General features: G+C 55.3%; 1 protein-coding gene across 5 annotated transcripts in view; it reads right to left on the reverse strand.

Annotated features, from left to right (window-relative positions):
• The window catches only part of CHD5 (chromodomain helicase DNA binding protein 5), a 69,564-nt gene that overhangs the window by 13,579 nt on the left and 34,049 nt on the right, over positions 1 to 21,936 (reverse strand). For 3 of the 5 annotated variants that reach the window (XM_021095238.2, XM_021095237.2, XM_084962645.1), the window contains exons 16-33: positions 21,682 to 21,819; positions 21,477 to 21,598; positions 19,958 to 20,131; positions 19,170 to 19,311; positions 17,905 to 18,036; positions 14,795 to 14,912; positions 13,058 to 13,182; positions 11,852 to 12,083; positions 11,536 to 11,646; positions 11,060 to 11,232; positions 10,405 to 10,579; positions 9,890 to 9,982; positions 9,625 to 9,713; positions 9,227 to 9,360; positions 8,684 to 8,828; positions 8,208 to 8,367; positions 5,876 to 5,955; positions 5,500 to 5,620 (exon numbers count right to left, since the gene is read on the reverse strand). In XM_021095238.2, the coding sequence (XP_020950897.1) occupies positions 5,500 to 5,620; positions 5,876 to 5,955; positions 8,208 to 8,367; positions 8,684 to 8,828; positions 9,227 to 9,360; positions 9,625 to 9,713; positions 9,890 to 9,982; positions 10,405 to 10,579; positions 11,060 to 11,232; positions 11,536 to 11,646; positions 11,852 to 12,083; positions 13,058 to 13,182; positions 14,795 to 14,912; positions 17,905 to 18,036; positions 19,170 to 19,311; positions 19,958 to 20,131; positions 21,477 to 21,598; positions 21,682 to 21,819 (2,464 nt within the window). The remainder of the gene's footprint in view (positions 1 to 5,499; positions 5,621 to 5,875; positions 5,956 to 8,207; positions 8,368 to 8,683; positions 8,829 to 9,226; positions 9,361 to 9,624; positions 9,714 to 9,889; positions 9,983 to 10,404; positions 10,580 to 11,059; positions 11,233 to 11,535; positions 11,647 to 11,851; positions 12,084 to 13,057; positions 13,183 to 14,794; positions 14,913 to 17,904; positions 18,037 to 19,169; positions 19,312 to 19,957; positions 20,132 to 21,476; positions 21,599 to 21,681; positions 21,820 to 21,936) is intronic. The other 2 variants (XM_084962644.1, XM_084962643.1) reach the window with 1 other exon arrangement.

Genomic DNA, 21,936 nt, shown 5'->3' on the forward strand with positions numbered 1-21,936 from the left:
GGGTCAATCTCTGGCCTTGCTCAGTGGGTTGAGGACCCGGCATTGCAGTGAGCTGTGGTATAGGTTGCAGACGCAGCTCAGATCCTGTGTTGCTGTGGCTGTGCTATAGGCCAGTGGCTACAGCTCCGATTAGACCCCTAGGCTGGGAACCTCCATATGCTGTGGGAACAGCCCTAGATAAGGAAAAAAAAAAAAAAAGACAAAAAAAAAATGGACAAAGGATCTGGAAAGACAACTCTCCGACAAAGATATACAAATGGCCAATAACACTTGGAAACATACTCAACATCTTTATGCATAAGGGAAATACAAGTCAGAACCACTTGAAACAGGACTTTTTACCCACTAGAAGGACTATAATCACAAAGGCAGATAATAATAAGTGTTGGCAAGGATGTGGAGAAATTGGAACCCTACACACTGCTGGTGGGACCGTAAAGATGTTCAGCCACTGTAGAAAAAAATCTGGCGGTTCCTCCAAATGTTAGCTGTAGACTTACCATACAATCCAACAATTCCGCCCCAAAGTATATAACCCAAGAGAACTGAAACCTATGTCCACACTAAGACCTACACACAAATGTTCACAGCAGCATTATCTGTCATAGCCAAAAAGCAGAAATAACCCCAAACTCCATCAACCGATGAATGCATACATAAAACGTGGCCTATCCACAGAGGAAAATGTTATCAGCACAAAGGAATGAAGATCTGGATGCAACTAGAGATTCTCATACTAAGTGAAGTAAGTCAGAAAGAGAAAGATAAATATCATATGATATCACTTATATGTGGAATTTAAAATATGGCACAACTGAGCCCATTTACAAAACAGAAACAGACCCACAGACATGGAGAACATACTTGTGGTTGCCACGGGGGAGGGAGAGGGAGTGGGGTGGACTGGGAGTTGGAGGTAAATAGATGCAAACTACGACATTTAGAGTGGATAAGTAAGTAATGAGGTCCTGCTGTGTAGCACAGGAAACTATATCCAATCTCCTGGGATAGAACATGACGGAAAAGAAATTAAAAAAAAAAAAGGAGTTCCCGTCATGGTGCAGTGGTTAACGAATCCAACTAGGAACCATGAGGTTGCGGGTTCGGTCCCTGCCCTTGCTCAGTGGGTTAACGATCCGGCGTTGCCGTGAGCTGTGGTGTAGGTTGCAGATGCGGCTCGGATCCTGCGTTGCTGTGGCTCTGGCGTAGGCCGGGGGTACAGCTCCGATTCGACCCCTAGCCTGGGAACCTCCATATGCCGTGGGAGCAGCCCAAAGAAATAGCAAAAAAAAGACAAAAAAAAAAAAGAATGTAGGAGTTCCCCTTGTGGCTCAGGGGGTTACAAATCCAGCTAGTATCCATGAGGATTCAGGTTTGATCCCTGGTCTCGCTCAGTGAGTTAAGGATCTGAGCTATGGTATAGGTCTCATATGCAGCTTGAATCTGGCATTGCTGTGCCTGTGCCTGTGCCTGTGGCTAGCAGCTGCAGCTCCAATTTGACCCCTAGCCTGGGAACTTCCATATGCCACAGGTGCAGCCTTAAAAAACAAACAAAAATGTATATATATGTATGAATGGGTCACTTGGCTGTACAGCAGAAATTGACACAACATCAAATTACCCATGACATTTTTCACAGAACTAGAACAAACAATCCAAAAATTTATATGGAACCACAGAAGACCCAGAATTACCAAAGCAATTCTGAGAAACAAAAACCAAGCAGGAGGCATCACTCTCCCAGACTTCAGACAATATCACAAAGCTACAGTCATCAAGACAGTATGGTACTGGTACCGAAAGAGACATACAGACCAATGGAACAGAATAGAGAACCCAGAAATAAACCCAGACACCTACGGCCAATTAATCTTTGACCAAGGAGGCAAGCATATAAAATGGGAAAAAGACAGTCTTTTCAGCAATTGGTGCCAGGAAAACTGGACGGTTGCATGTAAATCAATGAAACTGGAACACACCCTTACACTGTGCATGAAAATAAACTCAAAATGGCTTAAAAACTTAAACGTAAGACAAGACACCATCAAACTCCTGGAAGAGAACATAGGCCAACATTCGGACGTCAACCTCATAAATGTTTTCTCAGGTCCATCTCCCAGAGCAACAGAAATAAAAGCAAAAATAAACCACTGGGACCTAATCAAACTGACAAGCTTTTGCACAGCAAAGGAAACCATAAAAAAAAGACAACTTACAGAATGGGAGAAAATAGTTTCAAATGATGCAACTGACAAGGGCATAATCTCTAAAATATACAAACAACTTATACAACTCAACAGCAAAAAAAACCAACAACCCAATTGAAAAATGGGCAAAAAACCTGACAGACATTTCTACAAAGAGGATATATGGATGGCCAACAAGCACATGAAAAATGCTCAACATCACTGATTATTAGGGAAATGCAAATCAAAATTACTATGAGGTACCACCTCACACCAGTCATAATGGCCATCACTAATAAGTCCACAAATAACAAATGCTAGAGGAGGTGTGGAGAAAAGGGAACCCTCCTGCACTGTTGGTGGGAATGTAAATGGGTACAACCACTATGGAGAACAGTATGGAGGTATCTTAGAAATCTAAGACCTACCATATGACCCAACAACCCCACTCTTGGGCATCTATCCAGACAAAACGTTCTTTGAAAAAGACACATGCACCCACATGTTCACTGCAGCACTATTCACAATAGCCAAGACACGGAAACAACCTAAATGTCCATCGACCAATGAATGGATTAAGATGTGGTATATAACACAATGGAATACTACTCAGCCATAAAAAAGAATGACATCATGCCATTTGTAGCAACATGGATGGAACTAGAGAATCTCATCCTGAGTGAAATGAGACAGAAAGACAAAGACAAATACCATATGATATCACTTATAACTGGAATCTAATATCCAGCACAAATGAACATCTCCTCAGAAAAGAAAATCATGGACTCAGAGAAGAGACTTGTGGCTGCCTGATGGGAGGGGGAGGGAGTGGGAGGGATCGGGAGCTTGGGCTTATCAGACACAACAAGGAGATCCTGCTGAGTAGCATTGAGACTTTGTCTAGATACTCATGTTGCAACAGAAGAAAGGGTGGGGGGAAAAATGTAATTGTAATGTATACATGTAAGGATAACCTGATCCCCTTGCTGTACAGTGGGAAAATAAAAAAAAAATTATTTAAAAAAAATGTGGTATATATACACAATGGAATACTACTCAGCCACAAAAAAAGAGCAAAATACTGCCATTTGCAGCAACATGGATGGAAGTGGAGACTCTCCTACTAAGTGCAGTAAGTCAGAAAGAGAAAGACAAATACCATATGATATCACTTATATCTGGAATCTAATATACGGCACAAAGGAACCTTTCCACAGAAAAGAAAATCATGGACTTGGAGAATAGACTTGTGGTTGTCAAGGGGGAGGGAGTGGGATAGACTGGGAATTTGGGGTTGAGATGCAAACCATTGCCTTTGGAATGGATGAGCACTGAGATCCTGCTGTGCAGCGCTGGGAACTATATCTAGTCACTTAGGACGGAGCATGATCATGTGAGAAAAAAGAATATACATGTGTATGTGTGACTGGGTCACCTTGCTGTACCGTAGAAAGCTGACAGAACACTGTAAACCAGCAATAATGGAAAGAAATAAAAATCACCTTAAAAAATAAATGGATAAAATTTTTTTAAAATGGCACACCACTGTAAAACAACTACGCTTTAGTTTAAAAAAATTTTTTTTTAAAGAAGGAATAAAGTTCCAATACATGGGTCCAACACAGATGAAGCTTGAAAACATTATGCTCACTGAGAGTCACACATAAAAGGGCAAATAGTTTATGATTCCATTGATATGAAGTGTTCAGAGCAGGCAAATCCACAGAGACAGAAAGTGGCTTAGTGACTGCCAAGGGCTGAGGGGAGGAGAAGATGGCTATTGGGTACAGCGTTTCTTTTTGGAATGATGAGAATATCGTAAAAGGAACTGTGCTGATGGTTGTAGAGCCCTGCGAATATACCAAAAACTAATGAACGGTACCCTCTGAAGGTGTGTACTGTATGGAACATGAATTTTAACACAATAAAGTTTTCTATTTACACTTATGAGTAAAGGGATAGAAGAAAGATACCACGTATACACTAAAATAAAAGCAAGCCCAATCCAAATCAGCCTAAATAAACCTTAAAACAAAAAGTATGGGCTAAGAAGGTCGTCAGATAATAATTAGAGAAGCTTCAGCAGAAAACTATAAAACACCTGAACTGATATGTACCTAATAGCCTCGCCCTAATCTCTATGAGTGGAGCTCCTGTTGTGGCTCAGCGGTAACGAACCCAGCTAGCATCCATGAGGATGCGGGTTCGATCCCTGACTTCGCTCAGTGGATTAAGTGTCATGGGCGGTGGTGTAGGTCTCAGATGCAGCTCAGATCCCTCGTTGATGTGGCTGTGGTGTCTGCCGGCGGCTACAGCTCCAACTCAACCCCTGGCCTGGGAACTTACGTATGCCACAGGTGTGGCCCTAAAAAGACCAAAAAATAATAATAATAAACTCTATGAGGCAAAATCTTGCTCCACAAAGACAGAGACTAATCCTCAAAGACAGTGAGAGATTTTAATGCAAGTCTCTCAGATTTGACTGATTAAAAGCAAATCAAAGATGACTAAGAATATCAAAAACCTGAACAACAGGAGTTCCCGTCGTGACTCAGTGGTTAACAAATCTGACTAGGAACCATGAGGTTGCGGGTTCAATCCCTGGCCTTGCTCAGTGGGTTAAGGATCCGGCGTTGCCATGAGCTGTGGTGTAGGTTGTAGACACAGCTCAGATCCCACATTGCTGTGGCTGTGGTGTATGCTGGCGGCTACAGCTCCGATTAGACCCCTAGCCTGGGAACCTCCATATGCCACAGGTGCGGCCCTAAAAAAGACAAAAAGACAAAAAAAAAAAAAATTTTGAACAACTTAATGATCTAACACATATATTTAGAACCTTACACCCAGCAATGAAAGAACAGACATTCTTTTCAAGGATGCACGAGCATTTACAAAATCTGACCACATGAAACCAGAAAGCAGGTTTCGCCAATATCATAGAGAAACAATATCCTACAGATTCAGGTATCTGGACCACGATGCATTGGATTGAGAAATTGCCAATAAAAAGATTCCCTAGGAGCTCAGCAGGTTAGGGGTCCGGCATTGTTATTGCCATGACACAGGTTCAATTCCTGGCCCCAGAACTTCTACATGCCATGGGCACAACCAAAAAAAAAAAAAAAAAGAGACAGCCCAATAAATAACCCCCAAACTGTACAGTAAGCAGCGAAAGCCCACGTACAGAGAACAGAGCCCTGGCTCTCACCCACCCAGGACAGCCCGCCCGCAGCCAGGAGCACAGCCTGGCGCCCTTCTCCTCGGACCCAGGGCAACCGAGCCAGGAGACAGCACGATGGATGGAAGCCCACACCTTTCGGCAGCTGTTCCGGAGAGGGCTGGGCCTTCTCGGCCTCCTCCAGGCGCTCCTCGCGGGCCCTCTCCTTGCCGTCAGAGCTCTCGTGTTTGTCCTCGCCCTCCACGCCATCCAGGGCCTAGGGAGGACAGACTCGGGAGCTGCGGGGCCTGGGGCCCCAACAGGAGCAGAGGCGGGAAACGGGCATTGGGCTCGGAACCCACTCTCCTGGCTCCCGCCGCTGCTGGCTCCCAGCCCGCTCCCCAGACCCAGGGGCTCGGACACGGTGCCAGGGGCCCTGGCTCACAGCCGCCTAGGCGAGGCCTGAGAGGGTCCCCAGACCCAACCCCGCACCCCACACCCGCAGGGGCCCAGACACCTGCACCTTCCGTACCTGGATTTCCGGGGGCTTCTTCGGCTTCTGCACCCCCGGCTCCTTCTCATCCATGTAGCCCAGCTGGGCTTCCAGTTTGTCTGAAAGACCAAGGGAAAGGGGTAAGACCGGTGGACTTGGGGAGACGGGAGGGTGGGGGGAGGAAATAGGGAGCCAAAGAGGAAGGAGGGCCTGGACCTGCCCCGCCAGGAGGAGGACGGGGGACAGGGGAGCCTGACAGCCCGGGCCAGGCCAGCCGAGTATGGAGGACAGAGGACAGCTGGGTGTGGTCCTGGCTTTCACGCTGGCTGAGGGACCGTGGGCCTCCCCCCCACTGCCCAGTGCCAGTGACCTGTGTGCCCCGAGTAGCCCTGGGAGGCGGGCACGACCCCATTCCACGTCATGGATGAGAAAACAGGGTTCACGGGGCCAGACACAGGCCCACAGGCACAGGTGCCCAGGAGCAGGGTGGCCTGAGAGGCTCAGCGCCTCACCTGTCACCTGGCAGAGGCTGGATGCCCCAGGTCTGAGGGGTCCCACTGAGGGAAGGGGATGCTTTCCCCAAAAAGACACCCAGAGGCAGCCCGTTAAGGAAGGGCAAAGGATCTGAAGTGACATTTCTGCAAAGAAGACACACAAATGGCCCAAAAGCAGGTGAAAATATTCCCAGCATCTTCAGCCGTCCGAGATGCAAATCAAAACCACAGTGAGGGAGTTCTCTTGTGGCGTAGCAGGTTAAGGATCTGGAGGTGCTGCTGTAGCAGCTCGGGTCACTGCTATGGCGTGGGTTCGATCCCCAGCCCAGGAACTTCCGCATGCCGCAGGTGCGGCCAAAAAAGAAAACAAAAACAAAATCCACCGTGAGACACCGCTCCACACCCACGAGGGTGGCTGCAGCCAAAAGTCAGATAAGTGCTGGCGAGGGTGTGAAAAAAACAGAAACTCTGACGTGGCTGGTGGGAGCGTAAAGCCGTGTGGTCACGGTGAAAAAGTGTGGGCAGTTCCTCCAAATGTTAGACCACGTGACCCAGGATTCCATTCCCGGCCACACACCCCAGAAAAATGAAAACACATGTTTTCACTTGAACCATTGACAACAGCCAAGGACAGAAACACGTCAAAGCCCATCAGCTGATGAACAGACATACACAGCGTGGTGGCTCCAAACAGTGAAATAGTATTAAGCCCCAAAAAGGAATGAAATGCTGCTGCCCCACAAAGTGGGTGAACCTAGAGAGTGTCAGGCTGTGAAAGAAGCGGAGCTACACAAGCCACAGAGTGTATAATTTCGTTCACGTGAAATGTACAGAACAGGCAAACCCGTAGAGACAGAATGTAGATCAGCTTTAAAAAAAAAGAAAGAGGAAGAAGTTCCGGAAGTTCCCATTGAGGTTCAGCGGCAATGAACCCCATTAGTCTCCATGAAGATGTGGGTTCAATCCCTGGCCTCACTCAGTGGGTTAAGGATCCCGTGTTGCCGTGAGCTGTGGTGTAGGTTGCAGACGCAGCTTGGATCCTGCGTTGCTGTGGCTGTGGTGAAGGCCAGAAGCTGTAGCTCCTACTGGACCCCTAGCCTGGGAACCTCTATATGCCTCAGGTGCAGCCCTAAAATTAAAAAAAAAAAGTTCCCACTGTGGTGCAACAGGATCAGCTGCGTTTCCGCCGTACCAGGACGCAGGTTCAATCCCCAGCCGACCACAGTGAGTTCAAGGATCTGGCGTTGCTGCAGCTGTGGCACAGGTCACAACTGTGGCTCTGATCTGATCCCTGGCCTGGGAACTCCATATGCTGCAGGGGAGCCAAAAAAGAAAAGAGAAAGAGAGGGAGGGAGGAAGGGAGGAAGAAAAGGAGAGAAAGAAAGCGTGGCTTAGTGGTTGCCAGAGGAAGCAAAGGGAAGAAGGAACAGGGAGTCAGTGCTAATGCGTCTGTGTCTTTTTTGGGGTGAAGAAAACATCCCGGAATTAGGGATAATGGTTCACAATCCTATGAAGACACTAGAAACCATGGACTAGCACTTTTAAAGGCTGATATTGCAGTCGGTGAATTCCATCTCTAAACTACCAAGAAGAAAAACTCGGAGGTCCCTGGCGGCTCAGCGAGTTAAGGATCAGGCATTGTCACTGCAGCGGCTCAGGTCACTGCTATGACACAGGTTCGATCCCTGGCCTGGGAACTTCCACATGAGCGGGCAAGGCCAAAAGAAAAAAATTCTCAGGAGAGGGACACTTCTGCAAGCAGAAGCCTTGGGAAGGAGGGGGGCTGCCCTTGGTGGCAGGGGAAGGACGTGGGGTCTCCTGGGGCCCTGCCACCTCCCACGACCCAGGTGCCCTCCCCTGCTCATTGGCGCCCAGACCTGGCAGGCCCGGCGGGGCAGGCAGAAGGTGGGCAGGGCTGGCAGGCACTGGAGTGTTGGGGTCCGAGGAGATGACCTCCCCTGGCTTCTTGCCCTCGGGGCCCTCGGGGATCAAGTCCGGAGTGCTATACTTCCCGTTGACGTGTTCAAACTCCTGAACCTGGGGCAGGTGGGAGGGAAGCAGAGGCAGAGGAGAGGCAGCTCAGACCTGAGGGTCTCCGGGCGCCGGTGGGACTGTGAGTGTTCCAGGCTTGGGGTGGCTGCCAAGCCAAATGCACTTCTGACCCCAAACCCCCAGCCAGGCTCTTGCCCCACCCCAGTCCCCACCTACCACCCTGGTCTCCAGGCCCCCACGCAGAGAGGCATTCTGGGTCTGACTCAGACCCCACGCAGGTGCGTGACCCCAGCTGGAGGGATCTGCCCGCGGACCCCCCCCGCCAGGGGCACACCAGGGCTGCCAGGAGAGGCTTACCCACCTTCTTCCTAACTAGTGACATAACCCCAATGCGGGTGAGCACGTGCTGCCTGGAGAGGCCCTCGCGGGGCACGCCGTCCGCAAAGGTCTCCGCGCCGTCAGCCCCCGGCTCACACAGGTGCCGCATGAAGAGGGACACATAGGCTCTGGGGTGGGGGGGACTGGGGCTCAGGGAGGGGGGTGCCGGCAGGACCCCCGGGGAACCATCACCCATGGCCTGCTTCCCAACCAGGCCTGCTGGGTGCGGCCCCAGGAAGACAGAGGGGCCACCTCCAGGCAGGGGACCTCCCAGGCCAGCCCTCAGCTGGATAACCCCAATCCTTCACGCTGCCCTTGCCACCAGCTGCTCTGGCAGGGGCAGCTGGCCAGGGTTTTCTGCAAAGGAGCCCTGCCCAGGGCTGGACCCGAGCCACCCAGACACCTGACGGCTGTGAGTTCCCCAGACTCCCGAAGCCTGGCAGAAACACTGCCCGCCGTGCCCAGCCAGAGCCTGCCTGCTCCGGGATGGGCAGCCCGGCCCCAAGCAGCACCTCCGCCCCTTTACCTAAACTCCTTCTCGCTCTTCCCACGAAGGTCCCGCACCAGCCAGTGGGAGTTGAAGGCGTCCTGGGGGGGCATGCCCCAGCGCATGATGGCATTGAGAAAGGCCTTCCGCTGCCTGGCGTTGAAGCCCAGCACCTGGGCCGGTGGGGATCGGGTGGGAGAGCAGAGAACGCGGAGATGAGGGAGAAGGGGCACAGGGAGGGGAGGGGCGGGGAGGGGCCTCCGGCTGGAGGCAGGACCCCAAGGGGAGCCTGGCCCACCTCTGCCTGGCCGGTGGCCCGTGTATAACCCCCCAGCCCTCCGGCCCCTTCTCCACACCTCGTGATGGCAGCAGGGGTGAGGGGATGAGAGGAATCAGGGGAGGGGAGCTGGAGGAGCAGACATGCAGGCAGACCCCACCTCGATGTTGCCGCCGACCCGGGCGAGAAGAGGGGGCAGAGGCTTGTCCCTGTCGCTCTTCAGCTGCCTCCTGGATTGTCGCCGTCCGCCTGGGGGAGCAGCCCCGCCACAAGTGCTCAGCAGGGCCCGGGGTGTCCTGTCCCACCCTGTCCCCCAACTCACCCCAGGACAGCAGGACCCTTTAGGACCTGCTCCAAAGGATGACAGCCATCAGCTCCCCGACACACAGCCTGGCCCAGCCCAGGGTCCTGGCGCTGAGACTCACTCTGCCCTTCCGGCCTCTCCTCAAAGTCCTCGTCCTCGTCCTCGGAGCCGATGGAATATTCTGACTGGTTGTCTGAGAGCTCATCCTGCCACTCTGCGGGCGTCAAGCAGAGGGGCGCCAAGTGAGCTGCACAAACAGAAGCCCAACCGAGCCCCCCACACCCCCGACCCCACACCGAGTGCCGTATCCAACCCCGAGAGCCCAGCCCAAAACAGTGGCAGTGAAAACACCATGCACTTCCTGCAGCTTAGGATCCCAGCAACCCTGCACTGTGTCCTAACACCTTTTACCACCTCTGTCCCTATTTTATAGATGGAGAGGCTGGGGCTTGCCTCCAGTCACACCACGAGCCATCTTGTTCCTGCAAACAACCCCCCTCGCCCCCGCCCCTTTGCTCCCAGGGACCCTCCCCACCCTACCCCCCCACACACCACCTGGCTCCTATTCCCACCCCACCCCCACCCCACCCCAGGAATGCCCTCCCCCACTCAGGATCCTGCCCCCAGGACACCGACCCTGGTCCTCCTGGGAGGCGTCGTTGTAGTTGACCTGCTTGCGGATACGCTTGCCCTTGCCCAGGTTGCGGGCCAGGTCCTCCTGCTGCTGCTCGTAGTGGTGCCGCAACAGCTTCTCCCAGTAGTCGGGGTCCACATTCTCCTCCTGTTTGATGATCTCCCGCTCCACCTCCTCCTGGGGACATGCAGGTGCCATGGCTCAGGGAGGGCGGGGCCCGCGGGCACCTCTGCCCCCTGGACTCGCTGCTTTGACCCCATCGCACCCTCTCTGGGCTCAAGCATGAACTGGAAAGTCTGCCTGCTCCAGGAAGCCTTCCCTGCTCACCCACCCCACATGGTCTTCCTCTTCCTGCCCCTGTCGCAGTAATTCATTCACTCACTCTCTCCGCAAGTATTTCCTGGCCTTGTGCCTGGCACCAGGGGACAGAATCGAAAAAGCCCCACTCTTGCCCTCTGGAGATTCCCGGTTTCAACAGGAAAAGTGGCACAAGGGAGGATAATTGGCACCCAGGATCTGAGTGGCAGGTGGTGGAAGTTGAGGGGTTAGGGGAGGGAACATTCAGGAAAGACCCAGGAGCCTGTCTTGGGGATAACGCAGGTTTCTGGGGGTAGAGAAGCCGCCGCGGGGGCGGGGCCTCAGAGGGGCGGGGCTTACCACGCCGTCCTCCTCGCGCACCACGTATTGCGCCACCTTGAAGGAACTCAGGTATTCATTCATGTTCTGCAGCTCCGTGTCGTCCGTGGCGTCCTGGTTCCGGTCCAGCAGCTTGGAGATGGCCGCGTCGTCATAGTGGATCACACTGCTGTCCTCCACGTCCTTGTTGTCACCTGGGGGCAGACAGGGTGCAGAGCTGGGGGTCTGCCCCGCGGCCCAGGTCCAGCCGTGGGGCCCCCACCTGAACGCCTATGACCATGGGTCTCCCCAGTCCCGGCCAGGGGTGGCCGCAGAGGAAGCACGGTGGTCAGAGAGAGAAACCTGGACACAGCCCACTGCCCGCCCACCCACAGTCTGCAGACACCCAGGTGAGGGGCTGGTGGGGGGGCAGGCAGGGGTTCGGGGGTCCTCTTCCTTTCCAGGAGCAGCAGTAGGGGGGACGGGGGGAGCCGGGCATGGGCTGGGTTGGCCCCTACCTGGTGGAGTGCTGCCATGCTTTTTCTTTGCACTGGCGGCCAGGGCACCCCCTTTGGAGGACTGGACGTCGGGGATGGGCGTGGCAGGCCTTTGGCCCTGAGACATCATGCCTGTAGGACAGAGGTGAAGGGGCTGCAGGACTGGGGGGACAGCACCTAGAGATGCCACCCTGGCCCTGCCCATCCTGGCCAGGAGCAGGGGGCAGAGGGAGGAGAGGCCGTAGGCTGGGGGTGCCCTGGGAGGGGCGTGTCTCGAGCAGAGCCCTCCTTCCCCTCCCCCCCCCTTGCCCTGGCACACTGGCACCCTGGCACCCACCCTCCACGTCGTCCTTGAAGAGCTCCTCCGTGCCGAACTTGAGGATGTCGTCCAGCTCCTGCTTGGTCATGGAGCCCGACTTGGAGCCCAGGCCGGGCCGCACCACCAGGTGCGTGAGCATCATCTTGCGTTTGGCCACCTGCGTGATGCGCTCCTCCACCGAGGCCCGCGTCACGAAGCGGTAGATCATCACCTTCTTGTTCTGCCCGATGCGATGGGCGCGGCTGAAGGCCTGGGGGTGACCTGCAGCTGAGCACCTGGGACTCAAGGCCAAGTGCCATGTGGGGGGAGGGGCGTGCACGCGCGCTCAGGAGCCACTCTGCCTGGAACGGGCTGTGTGACTGCACGTGGAGATGCACGTGCACCAGGGCAGCCAGGTTCATGTCCTGTGTGGTCTCATGCGGGCCTGGGGGCCTGTGCAGGTGGAACTGTATGTGACCGCAGGTATGTGGGGAGGGGTGGGGGGGAGTGTGAGGGGCAGCGTGGCCCGTGCGCTCGATGCAATGAAGCCACACAGGGCTCTGATGGCTCTCATGCGGAGATGGCGGCTGCACCTCCCAGGGAGTGACCCCCGGTGGGGCTGTGAGCCCACCTGCTGGAGATGCACAGCCACCTTGTGGGGGCAGGATGTGATACGAGAATACTCCTGGGACTCTGTGTGTTAGGTGACCCTCGATGTGGAAGACTGTGCACAGGAGCACACGCGTGTGCGTGAACCATGAGGTTGTGTGTGTGCCCCTGAGAGCGTAAAGTGTCTCTGTGTCCAGCCCTGCCCCAAGAGGGTGGCCAAGGCTCCCACGACCCCTACCCCCACCCTCCCATCCCTCTTCACCAGCCACATTAGCCCCTCCCCCATCTCGTCCTCTCCCACTTCCAACAGGCCTCTCCTCCCAAACCAGCCCCCTCTGGGACGCGGGACCCCCTCATCCTGCCTCCCTCCATGGCCTGGATCCCATAAGTGATGGAGAGACCAGGGGTCATGGGTCACGCAGACGGCTGCACACTCCTGGCCATGTCCCCTGCCCTCCCTGGGCCTTTCCTCTTCTGCACAGCAAGGGAGCTGGAAGGGCTCAGCTCCTGGGCCCCGGAGGCGGGTCCAGGAGGAGGTAAAGCCCTGAGAGTGTCTGCGGGGAGGGACGGAAAGCCTACAGAACCAGGGGCCGAGGGGGGCCCTCTGCGCGGGCTCTGGTGTCAAGGGCCACACACCTGGATGTCATTGTGGGGGTTCCAGTCGGAGTCATAGATGATGACCGTGTCTGCCGTGGCCAGGTTGATGCCCAGGCCGCCTGCCCGGGTGGAGAGGAGGAAGCAGAACTGCTGGGCCCCAGGGGCTGAGGGAGAGAAACGGGTGAGTGGGGGGCACACCCAGAGAGGTGGAGGGGGGGACAGGTGGATGGCAGACAGGAGGGCTGGAGGGAAGACGGGGAGGGGGGGCAGGAACTGTGACCCCATCACAGGCAGCCACAGCCTCAGCTCTGGGAAGCCAGGGGAGGCCTGGGACTCAGGGTAGGGGTGGACGGAACAGCCCGCGGAGCCCCCCAGAGCCCCCAACTGTGCTCTGAGCCCTGACCCCATAAGAGGGAGCCAGAATGGGAAAGACCCAATTTTCAAAGCCCAGACAGACAAAGAAGAAACTGCACACACGAGCCAAGCCCGAGGGTCAGCCCCCAGGGAACTCGGTGCCCTCACTCCTTCACCCCTCCCGGCTCCCCCGGCCCGAGATGCTGACAGGGCAGCCAAGGGACACCCAGGCATATCTCCAGGGCCCTGGCCACCGCTCTGGGTGGTCTCCACTGTTCCTGAACGGTGACACTGTCAGTCACCGTCAGTCTCCACCAGCACAGGACAGCTGGTTCTCAGGTCCATCAGGGCCCCTCACTAAGTGACCTGCGACTGACCACAGCACCCACTGGAGCTGCCACAGGTCCTCGACCTGCCGGGTGCTTCCGCTGCACCCACTTCTGCGTGGACCAAGGCAACATCTAGATCCTGAAACTGCACCCACTTTACTTCTGCCGTGAGTTGGCAGCCGTGCAGAAGGTGGAGGGCGGGAAACAGCTGCAAGCTCCTGGGAAGCAGAACTCAACACCACTTGCTGCAAACTCACCACTAAGGAGGCGCTAGTTCAGCTGAGTGCCCCCTCCCATGCTCCCCTGCCCCAGCCAGCTCCTGGCCTCCCCTCCTTCCCAAACAAGGAAGAGAGGCAGGGAGTTTGGGCATGGATGGCCCTGCCCTTTCTCTGTCCTTCCTTTAAGAAGCCACAGGGGGGAGTTCCCATCGTGGCACAATGGAAACAAATCCAACTAGGAACAATGAGGTTGCGGGTTCGATCCCTGGCCTCGCTCAGTGGGCTAAGGATCTGGCATTGCCATGAGCTGTGGTGTAGGTCGCAGACGCGGCTTGAATCTGGTGTGGCTGTGGCCAGCAGCTGTAGCTCCAACAGGACCCCTAGCCTGGGAATCTCCATATGCCGTGGGTGCAGCCCTAAAAAGCAAAAAAAGAAGAAAAAAAAGAAGCTTTCCACAGCCTGTCTTCTTCCGGGGACAGGCCTTGTTCAGCCCTGCTTGTAACTGGTCATTTACCTGGTGTCGGTATCAGAAGCCCACGGGTGCCACCCAGACCCCCCTGCACCAGCATCATTTAAGAACAAGGGTGTTTTCCTCCACCTCTGCCTCCCTCCTTGTCTAGTTCTCAGTTCTGAACAGGTGTTATCTACTCGCCCCTTGCACCCCAGCAGGCCCCTAGAAAGTTCCATGGAACGAATTCCTCTTACCACTCAAAACTAAGGGGCAGCTGTTAGGACCTATGGACTGGCCTGCTTTCTTCAGCCATATGAGGAGCAGCTAGTCTAACCAGAGGTTGGGGTTCTGGCTAAGATCCTAGCCCAGGAACAGAGGCAGACAAGGGTCCCAATCAAGACCCCCAGGTAAGGGGTGGGGGTACCGTTGAATCTGTCAATCGCCTCTTGCCGGAGGCCCCCAGTGATGCCGCCGTCAATCCGCTCATACTTGTAGCCCTCGTACTCCAGGAAGTCCTCCAAGAGGTCCAGCATCTTGGTCATCTGCAGGGGACACGGTATGCCTGAGTGGCTGCTGCACAGCAAGGACTCCCGTGGGGCTGTGGGCAGGGGCCCCCTGACAGCTGGGTGAAGACAGAGCAGACAGCTGGGTGGGGAGACAGGTGCAACCTGGCAGACACGACCCAGGGCTCTGAAGAAGAATGCAGCCTCCAACCTCACATACTCCATCCCCCACACAAGCCCCACAGGCACCTGCCTGAGACACAGCTCTGAGCATGGGTCTCCCTGCTCTCCTCCCATAGAATAAACTCCCAAATCCTCACTTCGGCATTCTAGGCTTGCAGGATTGGTGCCCCATCCATCCAGGCTGCATTTCCCCAAGCTTCCTTCATACTCTCCACCCAGCCCAAATTCCCTGGACTCTCTTCCCATCCCCTCAGTAGGTGGGGAACTCAAGCAGCACCTCCTCCAGGATGTCTTCCCTGATTTCACGCTGCCCTATAAGAAGAGCTTCCAGAATCCTCCCAGAATCATTCCTGAGAGATAGTTTAGCTGGATATAAAATTATCAGTGCCATTTTCCCACAGTGTATCAAAGATTTTGCAGTTGTCTTCTGCCACTTATTGTTGCTGATGTGAAAGCTGAGAACAGTCTGAGGGTCTCTCCTTTCTAGGTTCTGGATCTGAAGTGCAGCATTTTCCCTACAATTTGCCCAGAGGTTTCTTTATTTATATTTATCTCACATGGTTCTCCAGAGGGCACTTCAGATCTGAGACCTCACACCATTTTCCAGGTCTGCAAACTCTCATCATATCTGGCTTCTTTGCCATTATCTCTATTTCTTCTTCTTCAATTTCTCTGAGATAATTATGGGAGCCTCTCAAGGCTCCATGCAATTTCTCATTTTTATCTTTGACTCTCTATGCTGCATTCTGGGGAAATTCCTCCACAACCACTTCCCATTCATCAATGTTCTTTTCAACAGTGTTGAGAGCTTATCCACTCTGTTGGATTTTTTCTTTTTCTTTTTTTTTTTTTTTTTTTTTTTTTTTGTCTTTTCTACGGCTGCATATGTGGCATATGGAGGTTCCCAGGCTAAGGGATGAATCAGAGCTGTAGCCACCAGCCTGTGCCACAGCCACAGCAACACAAGATCCGAGCTGCATCCGCAACTTACACCACAGCTCATGGCAATGCCAGATCCTTAACCCACTTCACAATGCCAGGGATCAAACCCATAACCTCATGGTTCCTAGTCTGATTTGTTAACCACTGAGCCACGAAGGGAACTCCTGTTGGAATGTTTTGTTTCAATTTCAAGCAAAGCCTTTTCCTTCCTGGTTAGTCTTGATTTCCTGATGCTTGTGCTTAATTTTCTTTTCTTTTTTTTTTTTTTGGTCTTTTTTGCTATTTCTTGGGCCGCTCCCGCGGCATATGGAGGTTCCCAGGCTAGGGGTCGAATCGGAGCTGTAGCCACCGGCCTACGCCAGAGCCACAGCAACACGGGATCCGAGCCGCGTCTGCAACGTACACCACAGCTCACAGCAACGCCGGATCGTTAACCCACTGAGCAAGGGCAGGGACCGAACCCGCAACCTCATGGTTCCTAGTTGGATTCGTTAACCACTGCACCACGACGGGAACTCCCTTAATTTTCTTCTTGATTTATGAGTGTTACCCCAGTACTTTTGAGGATCCTAAATGTATTTTTCTTTAATAAGAGTTACAATGTTTATTTTAGGTTCTCTCTTGGCGGGGTTTTTTTTTTTTTTTGGTATTTTTTTTTCTTTTTTTGCCATACAGGCATTATGTGGGAATTCCTGATTCAGGGATCGAATCTACACTGCACCACAGCAACCAGAGCCACAGCAGTGAGAACACAGGAGCCTCAACCCACTAGGCCATTAGAGAACTCCCCTAAATGTGTTTATTTGAAGTCTTTTTCAGGCTCTTCTATTTTTCTTTTCACTGGGATTCTACTTACTATTTCGTGGGATGGCTCACTGAAAGTTGTCCTGAGTTTGGGAATTGGGGTTTGCAGGCTCATTTTGGATGGCAGGGCTCTGTCTCTGTCACTTTCTGTCTGTGCACATTTCCAAAAGTTGTACAGTCCCCTCCACTTGGTTCCTCAGCCCAGAATCATGCCTTATGTTGGCAGGGGGCTGGGGGACTGTGGACCCAGGCTCCAGGCCAGCCCACACTCATGGGCTTTGTCTGCTGTCCCCAGATTCCTCAGCCTGCTGCAGGCCTAGAGTGGAATCAGGGGCTGTGGGCAGGAGCAGCTGTTACCCACCGACTTTTGTCCATGGAGAAGCCACACCCTAGTCACCAGCTTTGAGCCATGAACCTGGCTCAGCCCCACCATCCAGCAGCATTTTTTGCACCAAGCCCCCAGGACCATCACCAACCTTCATCACAGAGATGGCCTTGGGATTAGATAACTGTCAATACCTCCATCTTCCACATTAGACTATGAGGGTCTCGAGAACAAGAGCTGGACCCTCATGCCTAGCACAGAGCCTGATGTATGACAGATGCGAAAGGATGAAGGAACAACCAGTGCGCAGACGAACAAGGCTCTGAGACTGGACAGCTCTGCCTCTGACTGCCCCAAAAGCAATGCTGCAAGTGCAACTTCAGGATCCAGCTGGGGACCCTCTCAGCTACGCCCCCTGCGGGGCTCCTCCTGAACCAACCTCCAGGAGACGCTGGGCTACAGAAGCGAGGGGCAAGGGGCGAAGGGCGAGGGCCTATCATCCCAGCCAGGACAGGAAGCTCCAGGAGGAGCAGGCCAGAAGCAGCAGGTGATGGGCAGGCCTCTGGTGCTCATCACCCACATACCTTAAGCATCTTGAACTTGAACCAGACAGCAGGTCCCCTTGGCCGCGTAAGGCTAGGGCCCAGAGGAGTGACTTTTGACACTCAATCCACATGAGGATGGCATTGGGCCCTGAGGGCTGCTGGCAGGTTGTGCCCTCAGCTGGCAGGGGGCTGGATGGCCTTGCAGGGGTGAGGTGGGGCAGGGGCGGCTCACCTGGGAGAAGATGAGCACACGGTGCCCTTCGTCCCGCAGCTTCTTGAGCATCTTCTGCAGCAGCATCAGCTTCCCTGAAGACTTGACCAGCGAGCTGCCATCATAGGAGCCGTTGGGCAGGACGGGGGCCTCCTGCGGACACGGCAGGAGGTGGGGCTTTTGGGGCTCCCCTCTCCTCTCTGGCTCTGCACCAAAGAGGCCCCAGGGGCTGGACAAGCGCCCAGCAACAGGCTGAGCACCAAGCCCAAGCCTCTCCCAGCCCCAGGTTCCCAGGAGGGCTCAGACTTGCCAGCCCTGCCCTCCATCGCCCCCTGCTGGCACCCCACCAAGACCACCGACATCAGTGACAGATAGATGACAGTCTGGAGCCAAGTGGCCTTCCCAGCAGGAATCTGGCCTGGCCTCTGCAGTCACTGTAGGGCACAGCCGGGCAAAGCCAACCTGGACCCCAGCTGGGCAGAACCTCAGCCCAAAGGCTGCTGCCCGGCCAGGGTCACGAGAGTGGCCTGGAGTTGCCCAAGTGTGGACCACCTGCAGCACGGCCTCCACACCTACCTCTGCACATTGATCTGTTTTTTGGGGGGCAGGGGGAGGCCTGGGGGTGGTGGAGGGAGGTACAGAAAATGAAGGGTTGAAGTTAGAACCAGAACAGCAGTGACTGCGCCCTCTCCTTAAAGCGCCTTATATGAACTTCCTCGCCTGGTCCTCAGCCCTTGCAGGTGGATGCCGTTAGGGTCCCCGTTTTACAGACAAAAAACCTGGGGCTCTGAGAGGACCAGTGATTGTCCTGATACCACAGGGCTGGAGCTGAGGGTCTGGTCTCTCACCCAGGGCTGCACGTCAGCGTCACCCGGGGGCCCCACCCAACCCCTCCCGACTCCCTTGGCAACTGAGTTCGGCCACGTCAGCCCTTGGAATCCCTGACACTGAGGCTGGAGGGGACCCGGTGACCCAAAGCCCCCATTACTTTGTAGGCACAAGGAGGCGCCGAGGGAAGGAGAGGGCCTGCCTGAGCAGAAACTTCTGGCACCGTGGGGAGCCACATCACTTCCAAGTCCTCATATTTGGGGAGGATTGGGGGCTGAAGGCCTGAGCACCAGCCACAGCAGCCAGGAGCACCATGGCAGCCAATGCCACCTGCAGGAAGGGCCCAGAAAAGCCACCACAGCAGCCACAAGCCCCTCCACGGTCTCAGGCCCCTGCCATGGGGGACTCGGCCAAGGGCAGCCATCACGGTGGCCACGGCAGCAGCCACGGGGACCTACCACAGCGGCCACGGGGAAGAGGTAGGGGTGGTTGCAACACTTCTTCAGGTCCATCATGATGTTGAGCAGCGACACCTGGTTCCCGCCCCCCTTGGAGTTCAGCGCCTCGAAGTTTCGCGTGAGGATGAACTTGTAGTACTTCCTGTGGCAGAGGAAGGAGAGCCGGGCTGGACACCTGGCCGCACCTGCCTCCACGAGGGCGCTCTGCTCCATGGGGAGGCAGGGGCTGGTGGCCGAGCGCCCAGCTCCAGACAGACGCGGGGAGCCCCGAGAGGTGAAGCTGCGGGCCTGGCCCAGCGAGGTACTGTGGGACCACGCGAGGACTGGGGTGGCCCCAAGCCTGGTCCCTGGACCTTGACCAGAGGTCCCCAAGAAGGAAGCAGAAGTGAAAGGTGGAGTTCCCGTCGTGGCGCAGTGGTTAATGAATCCGACTAGGAACCATGAGATTGCGGGTTCGGTCCCTGCCCTTGCTCAGTGGGTTAAGGATCCGGCGTTGCCATGAGCTGTGGTGTAGGTCACAGACGCGGCTCGGATCCTGCATTGCTGTGGCTGTGGTGTAGGCCGGCAGTTGCAGCTCCGATTCAACCCCTAGCCTGGGAACCTCCATATGCCGCAGGAGTGGCCCAAGAAATAGCAAAAAGACGAAAAAAAAAAAAAGTGAAAGGTGACATGAGGTCTCTGTGGGTCCCAAAGGCCCTCCCACCCACCCTGGGCAGCGGCCCAGGAAGGCCAGGTCAGGCCCCTCCAGGAGGGGAGACAGCCGGGGGACCCCGGGGCAGGCTGCTCACTTCTGCATCTGGCTCAGCTCCACGCGGACGATCAGCTCCGTCTTGGCCGGCATGTTCTTGAACACGTCAGCCTTGAGCCGCCTCAGCATGTGCGGGCCCAGCAGGTCATGCAGCTTCTTGATCTGGTCTTCCTTGGAGATGTCGGCAAACTCCTCCAGGAAGCCCTCCAGGTTGCTGCCAGAAAGAGCTGGGATGAGAGCCCGGGAACCGGCCAACGCCCTCTGTAGAGGGAGCCAGGTCCCTACCACCTGCCAGAGGGTCACAGGAGCAGCCAACTGGCTGGTGGGCCAAGAAGCCCTGGCCCTGCCCCAGGTGTTCTTTCAGTCTCAGCCTGTGTCACCCCCACATATCACAGCTGTCTCAGGATACCTGCCCGGCCTCAGAGCTGTCCTGGACATGTGTCTGTGGGACTCCTGCCCAGATCACAGATAAAGAAACTGAGGCTCATGGGAGCCCAAGTTCCTCAGTGCAACCTGCCCTCTAACCTACATCTCCTGAGGCCAAAATCAGCACTCTCCACCCTGAATCCCGCCCCCCCTTTCTTTTTCTGTCTTCCTTTCTTGCTTGCTTGCTTTCTTCCGTGTCTTTTAGGGCTGCACCCGCGGCATATGGAGGTTCCCAGGCTAGGGGTCCAATCAGAGCTACAGCTGCCGGCCTATGTCACAGCCACAGCAATGCAGGATCTGAGCCGCATCTGCAATCTACACCACAGCTCACAGCAACACCAGATCTTTAATCCACTGAGCGAGGCCAGGGATCAAACCTGCATCTTCATGGATACTAGTCAGGTTCATTACCACTAAGCAACAGAGGGAACTCCCATCTTTTTCTCCTTTTTAGGGCCGCATCTGCAGCAGCATATGGAAGTTCAAGGCGAGGTGTCGAATCAGAACTGCAGCTGCTGGCCTACACCGCAGCCACAGCAACGCCCGATCTGAGCCGCATCTGTGACCTACACGGCAGCTCGCAGCAATGCCAGATCCTTAACCCATGGAGTGAAGCCAGGGTTGGAACCCACGTCGTCACAGACACTGCATCGGGGTCTTAACCCGCTGTGCCACAATGCTCACTCCCTGAATCCCCTCTCTGAGCAGGAAAATGGGGGGAGGAAAGGACAGGCAGCCGGGGGCTCTGACTTCACCCCCAGCCCCACCACCTCCACCCCAGCTTCAGCCTCCATCACCGTCGCCCATGTGGTAACTTAGGCCACTGTGGGGGGAAAGGAAGGAGCCAGGGATGTGGGGGCAGGGAAGGAACCCAGGAGGACCCTAGGGTCTTCTGGGGACAGAGCCGAGGAGAAATCACAGCGTTAGCAGCAGGCGACAATTCCCAGGCATGAGGCACCAGCCAATGTGAAGCCCCCTCCCGTCTAGATCATTTGAGGTGGGCGCTGCTGCCGTCTCATTTTACAGACGAGGAGACTGAGGCCCGGCGAGCAGCCCCAGAGCCAGGACGGGCACTGACCCCCCTTCCCTGGCTGCCCCCCGCCTCGTCTCCCCAGCCGGCCCCCCAGGCTCACTTGAACCTCTCCGGCGTCAGGAAGTTGAGAAGATGGAACAGCTCCTCCAGGTTGTTCTGAAGGGGGGTCCCCGTCAGCAGCAGCTTGTAATCGATCTTGTAGCTGTTCAGGACCCTAAAGAACTTGGGGGTGACAGAGAGACGTGAGGGGGCTGGGCGGCCGGCCGCCCCAGCGGCTCCGGGGGCCAGCGGTCAGCGCCTCCTACCTTGGACTGGTTGTTCTTGAGCCGGTGGGCCTCATCCACCACGAGGCAGGCCCACTCGATGGAGCCCAGGATGGCCTGGTCAATGGTGATGAGCTCGTAGGAGGTGAGCAGGACGTGGAACTTGATCTGCACTTCTTTCTGGAAGGAAGGGGGGGCATGGGGGAGGACCGCTGGGAGGGCAGCCGATCGAGGTCTCCAGAGACAACGGGGCGAGGAGCAGGGGGCACAGGACCCCCCACCGGGAAGGACAGAGGG

The sequence above is a fragment of the Sus scrofa genome, chromosome 6 (genome assembly GCF_054392235.1).
Source record: "Sus scrofa isolate SSC_HxYL_T2T_F1_AM1 chromosome 6, Sscrofa_HxYL_maternal_Yorkshire_Landrace_v2.0, whole genome shotgun sequence".
In the NCBI taxonomy this organism is placed as follows: Eukaryota; Metazoa; Chordata; class Mammalia; order Artiodactyla; family Suidae; genus Sus; species Sus scrofa.